This window comes from Diorhabda sublineata, chromosome 8 (genome assembly GCF_026230105.1).
Source record: "Diorhabda sublineata isolate icDioSubl1.1 chromosome 8, icDioSubl1.1, whole genome shotgun sequence".
NCBI lineage: Eukaryota > Metazoa > Arthropoda > Insecta > Coleoptera > Chrysomelidae > Diorhabda > Diorhabda sublineata.
This window is the reverse complement of record NC_079481.1, coordinates 729013-753619: the sequence shown is the minus strand read 5'-3', so window position 1 is coordinate 753619 and position 24607 is coordinate 729013. Positions and strand designations below refer to the sequence as shown.

The 24607-nt window shown below is 30.9% G+C and overlaps 1 protein-coding gene across 1 annotated transcript in view; it reads right to left on the bottom strand.

Moving 5' to 3' along the window:
* LOC130447810 (dynein axonemal heavy chain 5) overlaps positions 1 to 24607 on the bottom strand; it is a 97097-nt gene that overhangs the window by 19882 nt on the left and 52608 nt on the right. Inside the window, exons 29-38 of the mRNA XM_056784836.1 lie at positions 11476 to 11670; positions 11127 to 11423; positions 10951 to 11069; positions 10763 to 10890; positions 8068 to 8469; positions 7763 to 8017; positions 6272 to 6717; positions 5327 to 5728; positions 1756 to 1964; positions 1462 to 1700 (exon numbers count right to left, since the gene is read on the bottom strand). Of these exons, the coding sequence (XP_056640814.1) occupies positions 1462 to 1700; positions 1756 to 1964; positions 5327 to 5728; positions 6272 to 6717; positions 7763 to 8017; positions 8068 to 8469; positions 10763 to 10890; positions 10951 to 11069; positions 11127 to 11423; positions 11476 to 11670 (2692 nt within the window). The remainder of the gene's footprint in view (positions 1 to 1461; positions 1701 to 1755; positions 1965 to 5326; positions 5729 to 6271; positions 6718 to 7762; positions 8018 to 8067; positions 8470 to 10762; positions 10891 to 10950; positions 11070 to 11126; positions 11424 to 11475; positions 11671 to 24607) is intronic.

Genomic DNA, 24607 nt, shown 5'->3' with positions numbered 1-24607 from the left:
TAGGAATGTCCAAACCAAGTTGGACTCACTATCCAAACCGGAAACTTTCCATAGACATCTTTTCATGCCAGGATCTTCCATAGTACCGAACCTTGACGTTTTTTGCAAACCGGAAGCGAATATTGGATTTTTTGGAAGCTTGAAGTGTTCAAATACCGAATCTTGGTATTAATTTTTAGTCAAGAATATCCAAAATGCAAATTTTCTTTGTTTTTTCAAGCTGGAATGATCAAAAGTGGAAACCTTGAGGATCTTTTCATTTACAAGCCAGATATGTCTGCTCAAATTGTATATTTGGCTTCTTTGGTGTTATTTAGAAGCCACAAGTGTTCAGAGTTGTGCGAAATCAAAGCTTTTGCCTTATTTCTTTGCCAAATGTGCCCAAAATGTCAAATTGAAAAACCAAAAACGTTCCATAGATATCTTTTGATGCCAGGATCTTCCAAAGTACGAGCCTTGACGTTTTTTGCAAACCGGAAGCGAAAATTGGATTTTTTGGAAGCTTGAAGTGTTCAAATACCGAATCTTGGTATTAATTTGTTAGTCAAGAATATCCAAAATGCAAATTTTCTTTGTTTTTTCAAGCTGGAATGATCAAAAGTGGAAACCTTGAGGATCTTTTCATTTACAAGCCAGATATGTCTGCTCAAATTGTATATTTGGCTTCTTTGGTGTTATTTAGAAGCCACAAGTGTTCAGAGTTGTGCGAAATCAAAGCTTTTGCCTTATTTCTTTGCCAAATGTGCCCAAAATGTCAAATTGAAAAACCAAAAACGTTCCATAGATATCTTTTGATGCCAGGATCTTCCAAAGTACGAGCCTTGACGTTTTTTGCAAACCGGAAGCGAATATTGGATTTTTTGGAAGCTTGAAGTGTTCAAATACCGAATCTTGGTATTAATTTTTAGTCAAGAATATCCAAAATACAAATTTTTCTTTGTTTTTTCAAGTTAGAATAATCAAAAGTGGAAACCTTGAGGATCTTTTCATTTACAGGTCAGATATGTCTGGCCAAATTGTATATTTGGCTTCTTCAATAGCTAAGAATGTCCAAAGATCAAAATTTGACCTTCCCAAACAGACCAGGAATGTTGGAAATGTAATTATTGGCACTCTTCACCATCTAATGGTGTCCACAGAGAAAGCTTTGGTGTTATTGAGCTTTCTTGGCCAAATGTGCCCAAAGTGTCAAATTGCCTTCTTCGTAAGAACGTCCAAAGCAAGTTGGACTCACTATCCAAACCAGAAACGTTCGATGGACAACTTTTCATGCCAGGATCTTCCAAAGTACGATTTTTAACGTTCTTTCCAATCTAGATGTAGCTAAAGTATTTTCCTATCTCTTTTTGACTACATTAGGTATGTCCAAGTTGCAAATTGTGGCTTTTTCATAAACCAGTAATGCCCAAACTGGCAAATCCACATGTTTTTCTCAAATTAATATCAACTTTGATTTCTTACCGACGAGCATCACGTTACCCCTCGGATGTCTAATAACCCTAGATATTTTCACAAGATGTAACATAGCGTCCGGAAAAAATACCAAATCCATTCCGGAGCCTCTGATCATTTCGTTAAATTGCGCCAAAAACATGTCCAATCTCTCTCTCAATTCGTTAGAATTGATAACGGGTTCGTAAACTTTCGGTAATTCCATATCGGCGTCTTCTCCTTCTTCCCCCGTAGGTTCGGGAGCGTCTCTGGAAATTAACAAAATATTCCACATCTCCCAACAATCTATTATATCGAAATTACCTCATGAAATCGACGAAAACCGGACTTGGTTCCGTCTTAATTTTAAATTCATCACCCAAATGATCTCGAACTAAATTTAATAGTTCCTTGTCGAACCAATTTTTGTCTTCCTGTATGGTGAATCGATCTGAGAAGACTCTGGTACATTCGTGCTTCCATAAAACCATCATACAACCTTCTGATTCTATTACAGATGATAAGGTACCAATCTAGAGAAGATAACAGCTGGAATATTCAACTACAACAATTTGGAATCGAATCAATTGGATAGTAGAAATTAACTCTACTGAAACAACAAGATTTTCCTCTTAATGTACTATGGAACCATTGGACAGCGTTCTTGTCTTCATTGTCTTCTTCATCAATGACGAGCTTACCAAGAAAATGAAACTGATACACAAATGGTCAAGCCAGAAGAACCAAACTAATAATTGCTGGAAAGCTAGTGGACGAAAAGGTCTTGGATGGCGTTCTTATAGATACGAGACGTCCTCATCGTCCGTTGGAACCTCGTGAAGATGTTCCATGGAGAAAATTTGAGCAACCACAACAATAATTGACGAGCTTAACCAATAAAATGAAACTGATACACAAATGGTCAAGCCTGAAGAACCAAACTAATAATTGCTGGAAAGCTAGTGGACGAAAAGGTCTTGGATAACGTTCTTATAGATACGAGACGTCCTTATCATCCGTTGGAACCTCGTGAAGATGTTCCATGGAGGAAATTTGAGCAACCACAACAATAATTGACGAGCTTAACCAATAAAATGAAACTGATACACAAATGGTCAAGCCTGAAGAACCAAACCAATAATTGCTGGAAAGCTAGTGGACGAAAAGGTCTTGGATAACGTTCTTATAGATACGAGACGTCCTTATCATCCGTTGGAACCTCGTGAAGATGTTCCATGGAGGAAATTTGAGCAACCACAACAATAATTGACGAGCTTAACCAATAAAATGAAACTGATACACAAATGGTCAAGCCTGAAGAACCAAACCAATAATTGCTGGAAAGCTAGTGGACGAAAAGGTCTTGGATGGCGTTCTTATAGATACGAGACGTCCTTATCATCCGTTGGAACCTCGTGAAGATGTTCCATGGAGGAAATTTGAGCAACCACAACAATAATTGACGAGCTTAACCAAGAAAATGAAACTGATACACAAATGGTCAAGCCTGAAGAACCAAACTAATAATTGCTGGAAAGCTAGTGGACCAAAAGGTCTTGGATGGCGTTCTTATAGATACGAGACGTCCTCATCGTCCGTTGGAACCTCGTGAAGATGTTCCATGGAGAAAATTTGAGCAACCACAACAATAAATGACGAGCTTAACCAAGCAAATGGAACTGATACACAAATGGTCAAGCCTGAAGAACCAAACTAATAATTGCTGGAAAGCTAGTGGACCAAAAGGTCTTGGATGGCGTTCTTATAGATACGAGACGTCCTCATCGTCCGTTGGAACCTCGTGAAGATGTTCCATGAAGAAAATTTGAGCAACCACAACAATAAATGACGAGCTTAACCAAGCAAATGGAACTGATACACAAATGGTCAAGCCTGAAGAACCAAACTAATAATTGCTGGAAAGCTAGTGGACGAAAAGGTCTTGGATGGCGTTCTTATAGATACGAGACGTCCTCATCGTCCGTTGGAACCTCGTGAAGATGTTCCATGAAGAAAATTTGAGCAACCACAACAATAAATGACGAGCTTAACCAAGCAAATGGAACTGATACACAAATGGTGAAGCCTGAAGAACCAAACCAATAATTGCTGGAAAGCTAGTGGATGAAAAGGTCTTGGATGGCGTTCTTATAGATACGAGACGTCCTCATCGTCCGTTGGAACCTCGTGAAGATGTTCCATGGAGAAAATTTGAGCAACCACAACAATAAATGACGAGCTTAACCAAGAAAATGAAACTGATACACAAATGGTCAAGCCTGAAGAACCAAACTAATAATTGCTGGAAAGCTAGTGGACGAAAAGGTCTTGGATAGCGTTCTTATAGATACGAGACGTCCTCATCGTCCGTTGGAACCTCGTGAAGATGTTCCATGAAGAAAATTTGAGCAACCACAACAATAAATGACGAGCTTAACCAATAAAATGAAACTGATACACAAATGGTCAAGCCTGAAGAACCAAACTAATAATTGCTGGAAAGCTAGTGGACGAAAAGGTCTTGGATAACGTTCTTAGAGATACAAGACGTCCTCATCGTCCGTTGGAACCTCGTGAAGATGTTCCATGGAGAAAATTTGAGCAACCACAACAATAATTGACGAGCTTAACCAATAAAATGAAACTGATACACAAATGGTCAAGCCTGAAGAACCAAACCAATAATTGCTGGAAAGCTAGTGGACGAAAAGGTCTTGGATAGCGTTCTTATAGATACGAGACGTCCTCATCGTCCGTTGGAACCTCGTGAAGATGTTCCATGGAGAAAATTTGAGCAACCACAACAATAATTGACGAGCTTAACCAATAAAATGAAACTGATACACAAATGGTCAAGCCTGAAGAACCAAACCAATAATTGCTGGAAAGCTAGTGGACGAAAAGGTCTTGGATAGCGTTCTTATAGATACGAGACGTCCTCATCGTCCGTTGGAACCTCGTGAAGATGTTCCATGGAGGAAATTTGAGCAACCACAACAATAATTGACGAGCTTAACCAATAAAATGAAACTGATACACAAATGGTCAAGCCTGAAGAACCAAACTAATAATTGCTGGAAAGCTAGTGGACCAAAAGGTCTTGGATGGCGTTCTTATAGATACGAGACGTCCTCATCGTCCGTTGGAACCTCGTGAAGATGTTCCATGGAGAAAATTTGAGCAACCACAACAATAATTGACGAGCTTAACCAATAAAATGAAACTGATACACAAATGGTCAAGCCTGAAGAACCAAACTAATAATTGCTGGAAAGCTAGTGGACGAAAAGGTCTTGGATAACGTTCTTAGAGATACGAGACGTCCTCATCGTCCGTTGGAACCTCGTGAAGATGTTCCATGGAGAAAATTTGAGCAACCACAACAATAATTGACGAGCTTAACCAATAAAATGAAACTGATACACAAATGGTCAAGCCTGAAGAACCAAACCAATAATTGCTGGAAAGCTAGTGGACGAAAAGGTCTTGGATAGCGTTCTTATAGATACGAGACGTCCTCATCGTCCGTTGGAACCTCGTGAAGATGTTCCATGGAGGAAATTTGAGCAACCACAACAATAATTGACGAGCTTAACCAATAAAATGAAACTGATACACAAATGGTCAAGCCTGAAGAACCAAACTAATAATTGCTGGAAAGCTAGTGGACCAAAAGGTCTTGGATGGCGTTCTTATAGATACGAGACGTCCTCATCGTCCGTTGGAACCTCGTGAAGATGTTCCATGGAGAAAATTTGAGCAACCACAACAATAATTGACGAGCTTAACCAATAAAATGAAACTGATATACAAATGGTCAAGCCTGAACCTTGTGATTTTCCACTGGGATTACTAATAAGCGAGGGATGAAAAAACCAAAAAGAAGCATACATACCATCCCTTGCCATATTCTAGATAGATCCCTTAATGAAAATACGTAATGGAATTTGGCTGGAGTTGGTAGTAATTTCGTCCTCGTGTTCTTCCACAATATTCTCGTTAGCGGTATCAATCTTTTCACCAAATTTCTAACCTCTAAAGTGAAACCTCTTTTCGCGTTGTAATGACCTTGAGCTATAACGCCGAAAATTTTATCGATGGACGCTTCGTTAGGTAAAGGGCAGTTGAATATACAAAATTGACGTTTCAATCTCGATGGAATGTCGTTTCTACCGCCGCCCGGTTGACCCATGGCGCCCACGAATTGCACGTCATTTATTGTTGTAAATTCCCCGGGTTTTTCCAAACTGTAAAAACCTCCCATGTCCATTGTCTGTCTTACTATCTCGTTCGTTACCTGTAAGGTAACATTATAGAGAATAGCAAAAGGAAAAAACGGTAAAATAAATAAAACAATTGGAGAAAAACGTTACCGAGGAATAGGAGAAGGTTTCGAAATGAAAACTTCGAAATAAAAATTGCAAATGCTGTAAAAAAATGATAGAATGAAGGAATAAAAACATTAATAAGAAGGAAGAAAATGCGAAAATGCAAAAATAAACTGAAATATCAAGGTGAGACAAAAAACAAATGAAAAGATTGAAGGAATTAATAGCGATAATGAAAATACGAATAAATAAATGGAGTAGTTACAGTAGACAATAAAATTGAACAATTAAAACGATACACACAAAAATTGCGAAAGGAAATATCCAGTAATTTAATGATAAGCTACAGAATTTCGAAGTGGAGATAAAAAATAATCAATGGCAGGTAAAACAACTACGAATACGAAAATACGAATAACATAACAAGAAGAAACAGAAAGGATGATAAAAAATGGATTGGGATAAATAGAGATAAACGAAACAAAGAGGAAGAATCATTAGCAGTAACCAACCTGATCTCCCCAACAATTAATTTCCGGTAAATTGATATCGTCGATAAAAACTATCATCTTTTTACCGTTCGGCGGTCCGAACGTATTACCCATCCTCTTTTCGACGTAACTTTCTATCGTCTTTTGAAATTGGTAGGGACTGGTGGCGCTCGAAAAATTGAAAGCCCTATTCAAATAAATTTCGCTGTTCGATTTTTTCATGAAGCTCTTCATCATCACCGTTTTAGCTGTTCCCTGTTCACCTATCAACAGAACGGCTTTTTCTTGTTTAGCTATCGTTTCGATCAAAAAATTCATACGGACGTTATCCGGAATCGGTACGAGAATCGACGCGAATTCCGGTGTCGCCAATTCGGGATAAACGTAATTGGTTAACATGGTATTCCAGTGAACCCATTCACCATCGATGTTTACCACGTAATCGAACACAGTCGCCTGAAATAGGTGTTAAAAGTCATCATCGAATAGCCCGAAATCTCCTTGATTGTTGGACAAACAAATATATAATTCGAAAAAAGAATCAATGAGCATAAATACGAAAAATTTCAAACTTTCTGTGGAAACGTTATTTTTTTTTTTTGGAGATTCTTATATGAAAAATCAATTACGAAAACAAAATATTGATATAAATAAATGACAGGCGGTTGTAAAAATTACAAAGGAATGTTTGTTTATTTATTGTAGTTCTAATAATGCGGAATTTATCAATCGATTGTAGGACAAACAAATATATAATTCGAAAATAGAATCAATGAGCATAAATACGAAAAATTTCAAACTTTCTGTGGAAACGTTATTTTTTTTTGGAGATTCTTATATGAAAAATCAATTACGAAAACAAAATATTGATATAAATAAATGACAAATAGTTGTAAAAATTATAAAAGAATATTTGTTTATTTATTGTAGTTCTAATAATGCGGAATTTATGAATCGATTGTTGGACAAACAAATATATAATTCGAAAATAGAATCAATGAGCATAAATACGAAAAATTTCAAACTTTCTGTGGAAACGTTATTTTTTTTTTGAAGATTCTTATATGAAAAATCGATTACAAAAACAAAATATTGATATAAATAAATGACAGGCGGTTGTAAAAATTACAAAGGAATGTTTGTTTATTTATTGTAGTTCTAATAATGCGGAATTTATCAATCGATTGTAGGACAAACAAATATATAATTCGAAAAAAGAATCAATGAGCATAAATACGAAAAATTTCAAACTTTCTGTGGAAACGTTATTTTTTTTTTGAGATTCTTATATGAAAAATCAATTACGAAAACAAAATATTGATATAAATAAATGACAAATAGTTGTAAAAATTATAAAAGAATATTTGTTTATTTATTGTAGTTCTAATAATGCGGAATTTATAAATCGATTGTTGGACAAACAAATATATAATTCGAAAATAGAATCAATGAGCATAAATATATAAAAATTTTATTTATTTATTTAAATACTTACGTCTTGGTTCTTTCTATCGTTTATGGGTAAATCTAAAAATCCCAATTCTTCTTTAATGAAAACGTCGTATTTAATTCTATCTTCAGTTTCCAGAAAAGCGCCCATACTCCACACCAAAGCGAAAACGTACAATTTAGACAAATGTTCCGAAGTGAATATTCTATTTTCTTCGATTTTTTCGTTATCTTCGATGATTTCGTCTTCCAAATCACCGGCGTCCGATTTAGCGGCGGAAATATCTTCTTCGATCGTTTGTTGTTTCGGTATCAAACCTTGTAATAAATCGGTTATACAAGTTAGATATTCAGGTTATATAACGTACCTTCAAGTAATTTGATCATTTGTAAAGTGATATTGCACTGCAGTACATCGATGACCATCGATAAATTTTGTGCTCCCCAATTGAACGTCTTCGAAAAGGATTCGTCGAAAAGGTGCTGGAAGATGTCCATTTCTTTCGACGTTCTTCCTTTTAACCAAGCTTTGATGACGGGCTTCCAATTCAGTCCCGAGGAACTCATGTACACCATACCGTTTCGAGAGACGGTCGCCGGTGAGGCGTTATCTATATTATGGGGTTCGAAGATAATTTTACATGTTGGTGACATTGCAAGTCTGTCTCCGTTGGCTAAAGTCAGTGTTTTATTGTCGTCGAGAACCGAATTTAAATTTTCTATCCAGATGCTATCTACGGGACCGTCCAATACCAACCAGACATGTTCGCCTATAATAATCGATAGTTTAAGGTGACAACTCTATCAAAAATATCTGATTTAACACCAAGTGAGTTTTGGAAATAGAATGGAGGTTCTAATCCAAACAAATGGATACTTACTTGGTTTTGGACAAGTTTATATGAGAAAAAACGATTTAGAATCAATTAAGGTCATCAAATTTCACACCAAGTGAGTTTTGGAAATAGAATGAAGGTGCTAATCCAAATAAATGGATACTTGCTTGGTTTTGGACGAGTTTATATGAGAAAAAACGATTTAGAATCAATTAAGGTCATCAAATTTCACACCAAGTGAGTTTTGGAAATAGAATGAAGGTTCTAATCCAAAGAAATGGATACTTACTTGGTTTTGGACAAGTTTATATGAGAAAAAACGATTTAGAATCAATTAAGGTCATCAAATTTCACACCAAGTGAGTTTTGGAAATAAAATGAAGGTGCTAATCCAACTAAATGGATACTTGCTTGGTTTTGGACGAGTTTATATAAGAAAAAACGATTTAGAATCAATTAAGGTCATCAAATTTCACACCAAGTGAGTTTTGGAAATAGAATGAAGGTTCTAATCCAAAGAAATGGATACTTACTTGGTTTTGGACGAGTTTATATAAGAAAAAACGATTTAGACTCAATTAAGGTCATCAAATTTCACACCAAGTGAGTTTTGGAAATAGAATAAAGGTTTTAATCCAAATAAATGGATACTTGCTTGGTTTTGGACGAGTTTATATGAGGAAAAACAATTTAGAATCCATTAAGGTCATCAAATTTCACACCAAGTGAGTTTTGGAAATAGAATGAAGGTTCTAATCCAAAGAAATGGATACTTACTTGGTTTTGGACAAGTTTATATGAGAAAAAACGATTTAGAATCAATTAAGGTCATCAAATTTCACACCAAGTGAGTTTTGGAAATAGAATAAAGGTTTTAATCCAAATAAATGGATACTTGCTTGGTTTTGGACAAGTTTATATGAGAAAAAACGATTTAGACTCAATTAAGGTCATCAAATTTCACACCAAGTGAGTTTTGGGAATAGAATAAAGGTTCTAATCCAAATAAATGCTTATTTGCTTGGTTTTGAACGAGTTTATATGAGGAAAAACAATTTAGAATCCATTAAGGTCATCAAATTTCACACCAAGTGAGTTTTGGAAATAGAATGAAGGTTCTAATCCAAATAAATGGATACTTGCTTGGTTTTGGACGAGTTTATATGAGAAAAAACGATTTAGACTCAATTAAGGTCATCAAATTTCACACCAAGTGAGTTTTGGGAATAGAATAAAGGTTCTAATCCAAATAAATGCTTATTTGCTTGGTTTTGAACGAGTTTATATGAGGAAAAACAATTTAGAATCCATTAAGGTCATCAAATTTCACACCAAGTGAGTTTTGGAAATAGAATGAAGGTTCTAATCCAAATAAATGGATACTTGCTTGGTTTTGGACGAGTTTATATGAGAAAAAACGATTTAGACTCAATTAAGGTCATCAAATTTCACACCAAGTGAGTTTTGGGAATAGAATAAAGGTTCTAATCCAAATAAATGCTTATTTGCTTGGTTTTGAACGAGTTTATATGAGGAAAAACAATTTAGAATCCATTAAGGTCATCAAATTTCACACCAAGTGAGTTTTGGAAATAGAATAAAGGTTTTAATCCAAATAAATGGATACTTGCTTGGTTTTGGACGAGTTTATATGAGAAAAAACGATTTAGAATCCATTAAGGTCATCAAATTTCACACCAAGTGAGTTTTGGAAATAGAATAAAGGTTTTAATCCAAATAAATGGATACTTGCTTGGTTTTGGACGAGTTTATATGAGAAAAACCGATTTAGAATCAATTAAGGTCATCAAATTTCACACCAAGTGAGTTTTGGAAATAGAATAAAGGTTCTAATCCAAATAAATGGTTATTTGCTTGGTTTTGGACGAGTTTATATGAGAAAAAACAATTTAGAATCCATTAAGGTCATCAAATTTCACACCAAGTGAGTTTTGGAAATAGAATAAAGGTTTTAATCCAAAGAAATGGATACTTGATTGGTTTTGGACAAGTTTATATCAAATGGAGTCCACGAAACTCATCAGATTCAGCACCAAGTGAGTTATGGCAATGAAATGAAGGATCTAATTCAAAGAAAATGGTATTCACTTCGGTCCAGAAGATGTTTCTACCATAATAATAGAATTGAGTCCCCCGAAGGAATTTGATTCGATCTCAAGCGAGATTTTAGGATGAATAAGTTTATATAGAATATGCAAGAGTTTACCCGCTTTCGATTTCAATGTTTTCCTCCACAAGGCCGAAAAAATCCCATCCGTCCAATCATTAGTCGCAACGTCCAATCTACCAAACATCTGTGCAGCCGTAATAGATTTCGGATTCATCCTCATCTCTCTATAAATATCGAAAACAATATAAAAACATTATCGTCGATGATTTCTCCGTCACTAGTACCTGTGATTGTCGCCCATTTGCGTCAACGCCCTCATCAACGTTTGTATACACGTTGTCTTACCGGCTCCGGTCGGACCCAAGGTCATTATCCCGTGACGCACCCTTTGGGTTTCGTACAACTAAGAAAAAAAACCAATTATAATACTATTTTACCCCAAATCCCCAACGATATTTACTTGGATCAATTTTAGAGCCCACGACGGATGGTTAACCAGCCCCGCTTGATCCACTTGAACATTGATGGCTTCTTCGAGCTCCGGATACGCGGTTTTTTCCAAAGTTTGATTCGGGAACAGATCCGCCACTAGAGAAATAAAAAGCGGCTCGTCTTCGTCTATTAATTTCGAAAGATTCATATCTCTCAGTACCCTCATAACTATGGTACTTTCGGAATCTTTATTATTGACCCTTTTAGCCGCCCCCAAACTGCGCAACACCGAAAGGATATTTCTCAAACCGAAATCGTAGTGAACCTACAATTTGAATATAGAGTGAAAACGGATTATTTCCCGATAATTTCCGTACCTGTTTCGTTAATTGTTCTTCGCACAATTTATACAGGGTGTAAAATTTTCTGGCTAGTGTTATATTTTCCAAAAAACCGCAACTGGCTAGTTTAACTCTTATTATGATCTGTCTGTCGGGCACCATCATCGCCACGGTCCTAAATTGTATTTTTAGATTCTCCGGAAGTTCTTTTCTACCAGCGTAACCCGGATTCTGGAAAATATACACGGTGACACGATAAAATAAATAAATTATTCGATATTCAACGGGACACCTTGTTTACTGGTGAATAAACGATTATTTATTTCAAGTAGAAACTCGATAAATGTCTAGTTTATAAATAGAGGTATATCTATATAGAGGGTGGAGCAAAAAAATACGATTTCGCAATTTCGACGCGGATTAAACCAACGACAGAGTTTCGATGAACTCGCTTCGACTTTTGGTGATGAAACCCAATTTCGAAGCATCGTTTTTCGCTGGTTTATCGAATTCCGTCTTTGTCGCAAGTCGATACAGGATGAATTACTTAAAGGTCGTCCAAAATCAGAAAAATTCTGTGCTTTAATTGATATTGCAAAATCACCATGTGACAAACCGTTGGGAATCGAAAATCAAACATAAAATTGACGATTTATAAGAAATACGAGGTTTAGCTATTGCTAATAAATCAGTATAGCCGTATAAGTGTGAAATAACACGTGAAATTTTGATAAACAACAAAATTTTCGATATAATCAATAAAATTTGTTGCAAAATCTTATTTTTTCATTAATTTAATCTGTTTCATACTTTTTTCCTAAATTTTCAAAAAAATATAGTCATAAATATGAGTAATTCCATGTTTAACACGTTGACCGCCGTCAATTTAATGCCAAATTCCATTTGGCACAAAAATCGATATTTAGTACCATAAATACTGACGATTTATAAGAAATACGAGGTGTAGCTATTGTTAATAAATCAGTATAGCCGTATAAGTGTGAAATAACACGTGAAATTTTGAAAAACAACAAAATTTTCGATATAATCAATAAAATTTGTTGCAAAATCTTATTTTTTCATTAATTTAATCTGTTTCATACTTTTTTCCTAAATTTTCAAAAAAATATAGTCATAAATATGAGTAATTCCATGTTTAACACGTTGACCGCCGTCAATTTAATGCCAAATTCCATTTGGCACAAAAATCGATATTTAGTACCATAAATACTGACGATTTATGAGAAACACGAGGTGTAGCTATTGTTAATAAATCAGTATAGCCGTATAAGTGTGAAATAACACGTGAAATTTTGAAAAACAACAAAATTTTCGATATAATCAATAAAATTTGTTGCAAAATCTTATTTTTTCATTAATTTAATCTGTTTCATACTTTTTTCCTAAATTTTCAAAAAAATATAGTCATAAATATGAGTAATTCCATGTTTAACACGTTGACCGCCGTCAATTTAATGCCAAATTCCATTTGGCACAAAAATCGATATTTAGTACCATAAATACTGACGATTTATAAGAAATACGAGGTGTAGCTATTGTTAATAAATCAGTATAGCCGTATAAGTGTGAAATAACACGTGAAATTTTGATAAACAACAAAATTTTCGATATAATCAATAAAATTTGTTGCAAAATCTTATTTTTTCATTAATTTAATCTGTTTCATACTTTTTTCCTAAATTTTCAAAAAAATATAGTCATAAATATGAGTAATTCCATGTTTAACACGTTGACCGCCGTCAATTTAATGCCAAATTCCATTTGGCACAAAAATCGATATTTAGTACCATAAATACTGACGATTTATAAGAAATACGAGGTGTAGCTATTGTTAATAAATCAGTATAGCCGTATAAGTGTGAAATAACACGTGAAATTTTGATAAACAACAAAATTTTCGATATAATCAATAAAATTTGTTGCAAAATCTTATTTTTTCATTAATTTAATCTGTTTCATACTTTTTTCCTAAATTTTCAAAAAAATATAGTCATAAATATGAGTAATTCCATGTTTAACACGTTGACCGCCGTCAATTTAATGCCAAATTCCATTTGGCACAAAAATCGATATTTAGTACCATAAATACTGACGATTTATAAGAAATACGAGGTGTAGCTATTGTTAATAAATCAGTATAGCCGTATAAGTGTGAAATAACACGTGAAATTTTGAAAAACAACAAAATTTTCGATATAATCAATAAAATTTGTTGCAAAATCTTATTTTTTCATTAATTTAATCTGTTTCATACTTTTTTCCTAAATTTTCAAAAAAATATAGTCATAAATATGAGTAATTCCATGTTTAACACGTTGACCGCCGTCAATTTAATGCCAAATTCCATTTGGCACAAAAATCGATATTTAGTACCATAAATACTGACGATTTATGAGAAACACGAGGTGTAGCTATTGTTAATAAATCAGTATAGCCGTATAAGTGTGAAATAACACGTGAAATTTTGAAAAACAACAAAATTTTCGATATAATCAATAAAATTTGTTGCAAAATCTTATTTTTTCATTAATTTAATCTGTTTCATACTTTTTTCCTAAATTTTCAAAAAAATATAGCCATAAATATGAGTAATTCCGTGTTTAACACGTTGACCGCCGTCAATTTAATGCCAAATTCCATTTGGCACAAAAATCGATATTTAGTACCATGAATACTGACGATTTATAAGAAATACGAGGTTTAGCTATTGTTAATAAATCAGTATAGCCGTATAAGTGTGAAATAACACGTGAAATTTTGAAAAACAACAAAATTTTCCATATAATCAATAAAATTTGTTGCAAAATCTTATTTTTTCATTAATTTAATCTGTTTCATACTTTTTTCCTAAATTTTCAAAAAAATATAGCCATAAATATGAGTAATTCCGTGTTTAACACGTTGACCGCCGTCAATTTAATGCCAAATTCCATTTGGCACAAAAATCGATATTTAGTACCATAAATACTGACGATTTATGAGAAACACGAGGTGTAGCTATTGTTAATAAATCAGTATAGCCGTATAAGTGTGAAATAACACGTGAAATTTTGAAAAACAACAAAATTTTCCATATAATCAATAAAATTTGTTGCAAAATCTTATTTTTCCATTAATTTAATCTGTTTCATACTTTTTTCCTAAATTTTCAAAAAAATATAGTCATAAATATGAGTAATTCCATGTTTAACACGTTGACCGCCGTCAATTTAATGCCAAATTCCATTTGGCACAAAAATCGATATTTAGTACCATGAATACTGACGATTTATAAGAAATACGAGGTTTAGCTATTGTTATTAAATCAGTATAGCCGTATAAGTGTGAAATAACACGTGAAATTTTGAAAAACAACAAAATTTTCGATATAATCAATAAAATTTATTGCAAAATCTTATTTTTCCATTAATTTAATCTGTTTCATACTTTTTTCCTAAATTTTCAAAAAAATATAGTCATAAATATGAGTAATTCCATGTTTAACACGTTGACCGCCGTCAATTTAATGCCAAATTCCATTTGGCACAAAATCGATATTTAGTACCATAAATACTGACGATTTATAAGAAATACGAGGTTTAGCTATTGTTAATAAATCAGTATAGCCGTATAAGTGTGAAATAACACGTGAAATTTTGAAAAACAACAAAATTTTCGATATAATCAATAAAATTTATTGCAAAATCTTATTTTTCCATTAATTTAATCTGTTTCATACTTTTTTCCTAAATTTTCAAAAAAATATAGTCATAAATATGAGTAATTCCATGTTTAACACGTTGACCGCCGTCAATTTAATGCCAAATTCCATTTGGCACAAAAATCGATATTTAGTACCATAAATACTGACGATTTATAAGAAATACGAGGTTTAGCTATTGTTAATAAATCAGTATAGCCGTATAAGTGTGAAATAACACGTGAAATTTTGAAAAACAACAAAATTTTCGATATAATCAATAAAATTTATTGCAAAATCTTATTTTTCCATTAATTTAATCTGTTTCATACTTTTTTCCTAAATTTTCAAAAAAATATAGTCATAAATATGAGTAATTCCATGTTTAACACGTTGACCGCCGTCAATTTAATGCCAAATTCCATTTGGCACAAAAATCGATATTTAGTACCATGAATACTGACGATTTATAAGAAATACGAGGTTTAGCTATTGTTAATAAATCAGTATAGCCGTATAAGTGTGAAATAACACGTGAAATTTTGAAAAACAACAAAATTTTCGATATAATCAATAAAATTTATTGCAAAATCTTATTTTTCCATTAATTTAATCTGTTTCATACTTTTTTCCTAAATTTTCAAAAAAATATAGTCATAAATATGAGTAATTCCATGTTTAACACGTTGACCGCCGTCAATTTAATGCCAAATTCCATTTGGCACAAAAATCGATATTTAGTACCATAAATACTGACGATTTATGAGAAACACGAGGTGTAGCTATTGTTAATAAATCAGTATAGCCGTATAAGTGTGAAATAACACGTGAAATTTTGAAAAACAACAAAATTTTCGATATAATCTTCAATAAAATTATTGCAAAAATCTTATTTTTCCATTAATTTAATCTGTTTCATACTTTTTTCCTAAATTTTCAAAAAAATATAGTCATAAATATGAGTAATTCCATGTTTAACACGTTGACCGCCGTCAATTTAATGCCAAATTCCATTTGGCACAAAAATCGATATTTAGTACCATAAATACTGACGATTTATAAGAAATACGAGGTTTAGCTATGTTAATAAATCAGTATAGCCGTATAAGTGTGAAATAACACGTGAAATTTTGAAAAACAACAAAATTTTCGATATAATCAATAAAATTTATTGCAAAATCTTATTTTTCCATTAATTTAATCTGTTTCATACTTTTTTCCTAAATTTTCAAAAAAATATAGTCATAAATATGAGGTAATTCCATGTTTAACACGTTGACCGCCGTCAATTTAATGCCAAATTCCATTTGGCACAAAAATCGATATTTAGTACCATAAATACTGACGATTTATGAGAAACACGAGGTGTAGCTATTGTTAATAAATCAGTATAGCCGTATAAGTGTGAAATAACACGTGAAATTTTGAAAAACAACAAAATTTTCGATATAATCAATAAAATTTATTGCAAAATCTTATTTTTCCATTAATTTAATCTGTTTTCATACTTTTTTCCTAAATTTTCAAAAAATATAGTCATAAATATGAGTAATTCCATGTTTAACACGTTGACCGCCGTCAATTTAATGCCAAATTCCATTTGGCACAAAAATCGATATTTAGTACCATGAATACTGACGATTTATAAGAAATACGAGGTTTAGCTATTGTTAATAAATCAGTATAGCCGTATAAGTGTGAAATAACACGTGAAATTTTGAAAAACAACAAAATTTTCGATATAATCAATAAAATTTATTGCAAAATCTATTTTTCCATTAATTTAATCTGTTTCATACTTTTTTCCTAAATTTTCAAAAAAATATAGTCATAAATATGAGTAATTCCATGTTTAACACGTTGACCGCCGTCAATTTAATGCCAAATTCCATTTGGCACAAAAATCGATATTTAGTACCATGAATACTGACGATTTATAAGAAATACGAGGTTTAGCTATTGTTAATAAATCAGTATAGCCGTATAAGTGTGAAATAACACGTGAAATTTTGAAAAACAACAAAATTTTCGATATAATCAATAAAATTTATTGCAAAATCTTATTTTTCCATTAATTTAATCTGTTTCATACTTTTTTCCTAAATTTTCAAAAAAATATAGTCATAAATATGAGTAATTCCATGTTTAACACGTTGACCGCCGTCAATTTAATGCCAAATTCCATTTGGCACAAAAATCGATATTTAGTACCATAAATACTGACGATTTATGAGAAACACGAGGTGTAGCTATTGTTAATAAATCAGTATAGCCGTATAAGTGTGAAATAACACGTGAAATTTTGAAAAACAACAAAATTTTCGATATAATCAATAAAATTTATTGCAAAATCTTATTTTTCCATTAATTTAATCTGTTTCATACTTTTTTCCTAAATTTTCAAAAAAATATAGTCATAAATATGAGTAATTCCATGTTTAACACGTTGACCGCCGTCAATTTAATGCCAAATTCCATTTGGCACAAAAAATCGATATTTAGTACCATAAATACTGACGATTTATAAGAAATACGAGGTTTAGCTATTGTTAATAAATCAGTATAGCCGTATAAGTGTGAAATAACACGTGAAATTTTGAAAACAACAAAATTTTCGATATAATCAATAAAATTTATTGCAAAATCTTATTTTTCCATTAATTTAATCTGTTTCATACTTTTTTCCTAAATTTTCAAAAAAATATAGTCATAAATATGAGTAATTCCATGTTTAACACGTTGACCGCCGTCAATTTAATGCCAAATTCCATTTGGCACAAAAATCGATATTTGAGTACCATAAATACTGACGATTTATAAGAAATACGAGGTTTAGCTATTGTTAATAAATCAGTATAGCCGTATAAAGTGTGAAATAACACGTGAAATTTTGAAAAACAACAAAATTTTCGATATAATCAATAAAATTTATTGCAAAATCTTATTTTTCCATTATTTAATCTGTTTCATACTTTTTTCCTAAATTTCAAAAAAATATAGTCATAAATATGAGTAATTCCATGTTTAACACGTTGACCGCCGTCAATTTAATGCCAAATTCCATTTGGCACAAAAATCGATATTTAGTACCATGAATACTGACGATTTATAAGAAATACGAGGTTTAGCTATTGTTAATAAATCAGTATAGCCGTATAAGTGTGAAATAACACGTGAAATTTTGAAAAACAACAAAAATTTTCGATATAATCAATAAAATTTATTGCAAAATCTTATTTTTCCATTAATTTAATCTGTTTCATACTTTTTTCCTTAAATTTTCAAAAAATATAGTCATAAATATGAGTAATTCCATGTTTAACACGTTGACAGCCGTCAATTTAATGCCAAATTCCATTTGGCACAAAAATCGATATTTAGTACCATAAATACTGACAATTTATAAGAAATACGAGGTTTAGCTATTGTTAATAAATCAGTATAGCCGTATAAGTGTGAAATAACACGTGAAATTTTGAAAACAACAAAATTTTCGATATAATCAATAAAATTTATTGCAATATCTTATTTTTCCATTAATTTAATCTGTTTCATACTTTTTTCCTAAATTTTCAAAAAAATATAGTCATAAATATGAGTAATTCCATGTTTAACACGTTGACCGCCGTCAATTTAATGCCAAATTCCATTTGGCACAAAAATCGATATTTAGTACCATAAATACTGACGATTTATAAGAAATACGAGTTTAGCTATTGTTAATAAATCAGTATAGCCGTATAAGTGTGAAATAACACGTGAAATTTTGAAACAACAAAATTTTCGATATAATCAATAAAATTTATTGCAAAATCTTATTTTTCCATTAATTTAATCTGTTTCATACTTTTTTCCTAAATTTTCAAAAAAATATAGTCATAAATATGAGTAATTCCATGTTTAACACGTTGACCGCCGTCAATTTAATGCCAAATTCCATTTGGCACAAAAATCGATATTTAGTACCATAAATACTGACGATTTATAAGAAATACGAGGTTTAGCTATTGTTAATAAATCAGTATAGCCGTATAAGTGTGAAATAACACGTGAAATTTGAAAAACAACAAAATTTTCGATATAATCAATAAAATTTATTGCAAAATCTTATTTTTTCCATTAATTTAATCTGTTTCATACTTTTTCCTAAATTTTCAAAAAAATATAGTCATAAATATGAGTAATTCCATGTTTAACACGTTGACCGCCGTCAATTTAATGCCAAATTCCATTTGGCACAAAAATCGATATTTAGTACCATAAATACTGACAATTTATAAGAAATACGAGGTTTAGCTATTGTTAATAAATCAGTATAGCCGTAATAAGTGTGAAATAACACGTGAAATTTTGAAAAACATTAAAATTTTCGATATAATCAATAAAATTTATTGCAAAATCTTATTTTTCCATTAATTTAATCTGTTTCATACTTTTTTCCTAAATTTTCAAAAAAATATAGTCATAAATATGAGTAATTCCATGTTTAACACGTTGACCGCCGTCAATTTAATGCCAAATTCCATTTGGCACAAAAATCGATATTTAGTACCATAAATACTGACGATTTATAAGAAATACGAGGTTTAGCTATTGTTAATAAATCAGTATAGCCGTATAAGTGTGAAATAACACGTGAAATTTGAAAAACAACAAAATTTTCGATATAATCAATAAAATTTATTGCAAAATCTTATTTTTCCATTAATTTAATCTGTTTCATACTTTTTTCCTAAATTTTCAAAAAAATATAGTCATAAATATGAGTAATTCCATGTTTAACACGTTGACAGCCGTCAATTTAATGCCAAATTCCATTTGGCACAAAAATCGATATTTAGTACCATAAATACTGACAATTTATAAGAAATACGAGGTTTAGCTATTGTTAATAAATCAGTATAGCCGTATAAGTGTGAAATAACACGTGAAATTTTGAAAACAACAAAATTTTCGATATAATCAATAAAATTTATTGCAATATCTTATTTTTCCATTAATTTAATCTGTTTCATACTTTTTTCCTAAATTTTCAAAAAAATATAGTCATAAATATGAGTAATTCCATGTTTAACACGTTGACCGCCGTCAATTTAATGCCAAATTCCATTTGGCACAAAAATCGATATTTAGTACCATAAATACTGACGATTTATAAGAAATACGAGGTTTAGCTATTGTTAATAAATCAGTATAGCCGTATAAGTGTGAAATAACACGTGAAATTTTGAAAAACAACAAAATTTTCGATATAATCAATAAAATTTATTGCAAAATCTTATTTTTCCATTAATTTAATCTGTTTCATACTTTTTTCCTAAATTTTCAAAAAATATAGTCATAAATATGAGTAATTCCATGTTTAACACGTTGACAGCCGTCAATTTAATGCCAAATTCCATTTGGCACAAAAATCGATATTAGTACCATAAATACTGACAATTTATAAGAAATACGAGGTTTAGCTATTGTTAATAAATCAGTATAGCCGTATAAGTGTGAAATAACACGTGAAATTTTGAAAACAACAAAATTTTCGATATAATCAATAAAATTTATTGCAATATCTTATTTTTCCATTAATTTAATCTGTTTCATACTTTTTTCCTAAATTTTCAAAAAAATATAGTCATAAATATGAGTAATTCCATGTTTAACACGTTGACCGCCGTCAATTTAATGCCAAATTCCATTTGGCACAAAAATCGATATTAGTACCATGAATACTGACGATTTATAAGAAATACGAGGTTTAGCTATTGTTAATAAATCAGTATAGCCGTATAAGTGTGAAATAACACGTGAAATTTTGAAAACAACAAAATTTTCGATATAATCAATAAAATTTATTGCAAAATCTTATTTTTCCATTAATTTAATCTGTTTCATACTTTTTTCCTAAATTTTCAAAAAAATATAGTCATAAATATGAGTAATTCCATGTTTAACACGTTGACCGCCGTCAATTTAATGCCAAATTCCATTTGGCACAAAAATCGATATTTAGTACCATAAATACTGACGATTTATAAGAAATACGAGGTTTAGCTATTGTTAATAAATCAGTATAGCCGTATAAGTGTGAAATAACACGTGAAATTTTGAAAAACAACAAAATTTTCGATATAATCAATAAAATTTATTGCAAAATCTTATTTTTCCATTAATTTAATCTGTTTCATACTTTTTTCCTAAATTTTCAAAAAAATATAGTCATAAATATGAGTAATTCCATGTTTAACACGTTGACCGCCGTCAATTTAATGCCAAATTCCATTTGGCACAAAAATCGATATTTAGTACCATAAATACTGACGATTTATGAGAAACACGAGGTTTAGCTATTGTTAATAAATCAGTATAGCCGTATAAGTGTGAAATAACACGTGAAATTTTGAAAAACAACAAAATTTTCGATATAATCAATAAAATTTGTTGCAAAATCTTATTTTTTCATTAATTTAATCTGTTTCATACTTTTTTCCTAAATTTTCAAAAAAATATAGCCATAAATATGAGTAATTCCGTGTTTAACACGTTGACCGCCGTCAATTTAATGCCAAATTCCATTTGGCACAAAAATCGATATTTAGTACCATGAATACTGACGATTTATAAGAAATACGAGGTTTAGCTATTGTTAATAAATCAGTATAGCCGTATAAGTGTGAAATAACACGTGAAATTTTGAAAAACAACAAAATTTTCGATATAATCAATAAAATTTGTTGCAAAATCTTATTTTTTCATTAATTTAATCTGTTTCATACTTTTTTCCTAAATTTTCAAAAAAATATAGCCATAAATATGAGTAATTCCGTGTTTAACACGTTGACCGCCGTCAATTTAATGCCAAATTCCATTTGGCACAAAAATCGATATTTAGTACCATAAATACTGACGATTTATGAGAAATACGAGGTTTAGCTATTGTTAATAAATCAGTATAGCCGTATAAGTGTGAAATAACACGTGAAATTTTGAAAAACAACAAAATTTTCCATATAATCAATAAAATTTGTTGCAAAATCTTATTTTTTCATTAATTTAATCTGTTTCATACTTTTTTCCTAAATTTTCAAAAAAATATAGCCATAAATATGAGTAATTCCGTGTTTAACACGTTGACCGCCGTCAATTTAATGCCAAATTCCATTTGGCACAAAAATCGATATTTAGTACCATAAATACTGACGATTTATGAGAAACACGAGGTGTAGCTATTGTTAATAAATCAGTATAGCCGTATAAGTGTGAAATAACACGTGAAATTTTGAAAAACAACAAAATTTTCCATATAATCAATAAAATTTGTTGCAAAATCTTATTTTTTCATTAATTTAATCTGTTTCATACTTTTTTCCTAAATTTTCAAAAAAATATAGCCATAAATATGAGTAATTCCGTGTTTAACACGTTGACCGCCGTCAATTTAATGCCAAATTCCATTTGGCACAAAAATCGATATTTAGTACCATGAATACTGACGATTTATAAGAAATACGAGGTTTAGCTATTGTTAATAAATCAGTATAGCCGTATAAGTGTGAAATAACACGTGAAATTTTGAAAAACAACAAAATTTTCCATATAATCAATAAAATTTGTTGCAAAATCTTATTTTTTCATTAATTTAATCTGTTTCATACTTTTTTCCTAAATTTTCAAAAAAATATAGCCATAAATATGAGTAATTCCGTGTTTAACACGTTGACCGCCGTCAATTTAATGCCAAATTCCATTTGGCACAAAAATCGATATTTAGTACCATAAATACTGACGATTTATGAGAAACACGAGGTGTAGCTATTGTTAATAAATCAGTATAGCCGTATAAGTGTGAAATAACACGTGAAATTTTGAAAAACAACAAAATTTTCCATATAATCAATAAAATTTGTTGCAAAATCTTATTTTTCCATTAATTTAATCTGTTTCATACTTTTTTCCTAAATTTTCAAAAAAATATAGTCATAAATATGAGTAATTCCATGTTTAACACGTTGACCGCCGTCAATTTAATGCCAAATTCCATTTGGCACAAAAATCGATATTTAGTACCATGAATACTGACGATTTATAAGAAATACGAGGTTTAGCTATTGTTAATAAATCAGTATAGCCGTATAAGTGTGAAATAACACGTGAAATTTTGAAAAACAACAAAATTTTCGATATAATCAATAAAATTTATTGCAAAATCTTATTTTTCCATTAATTTAATCTGTTTCATACTTTTTTCCTAAATTTTCAAAAAAATATAGTCATAAATATGAGTAATTCCATGTTTAACACGTTGACCGCCGTCAATTTAATGCCAAATTCCATTTGGCACAAAAATCGATATTTAGTACCATAAATACTGACGATTTATAAGAAATACGAGGTTTAGCTATTGTTAATAAATCAGTATAGCCGTATAAGTGTGAAATAACACGTGAAATTTTGAAAAACAACAAAATTTTCGATATAATCAATAAAATTTATTGCAAAATCTTATTTTTCCATTAATTTAATCTGTTTCATACTTTTTTCCTAAATTTTCAAAAAAATATAGTCATAAATATGAGTAATTCCATGTTTAACACGTTGACCGCCGTCAATTTAATGCCAAATTCCATTTGGCACAAAAATCGATATTTAGTACCATAAATACTGACGATTTATAAGAAATACGAGGTTTAGCTATTGTTAATAAATCAGTATAGCCGTATAAGTGTGAAATAACACGTGAAATTTTGAAAAACAACAAAATTTTCGATATAATCAATAAAATTTATTGCAAAATCTTATTTTTCCATTAATTTAATCTGTTTCATACTTTTTTCCTAAATTTTCAAAAAAATATAGTCATAAATATGAGTAATTCCATGTTTAACACGTTGACCGCCGTCAATTTAATGCCAAATTCCATTTGGCACAAAAATCGATATTTAGTACCATAAATACTGACGATTTATAAGAAATACGAGGTTTAGCTATTGTTAATAAATCAGTATAGCCGTATAAGTGTGAAATAACACGTGAAATTTTGAAAAACAACAAAATTTTCGATATAATCAATAAAATTTATTGCAAAATCTTATTTTTCCATTAATTTAATCTGTTTCATACTTTTTTCCTAAATTTTCAAAAAAATATAGTCATAAATATGAGTAATTCCATGTTTAACACGTTGACCGCCGTCAATTTAATGCCAAATTCCATTTGGCACAAAAATCGATATTTAGTACCATAAATACTGACGATTTATAAGAAATACGAGGTTTAGCTATTGTTAATAAATCAGTATAGCCGTATAAGTGTGAAATAACACGTGAAATTTTGAAAAATAACAAATAATTAATTTAAAAACATATTGAGTAGTGAATTTATAGTGTACGCGTGTTTCGGATAAGTATGATTCAATATTTATGAGTACAGAAAAAAGATTTGACTACAAAAAGTATGACGATACAAAACAAGTCC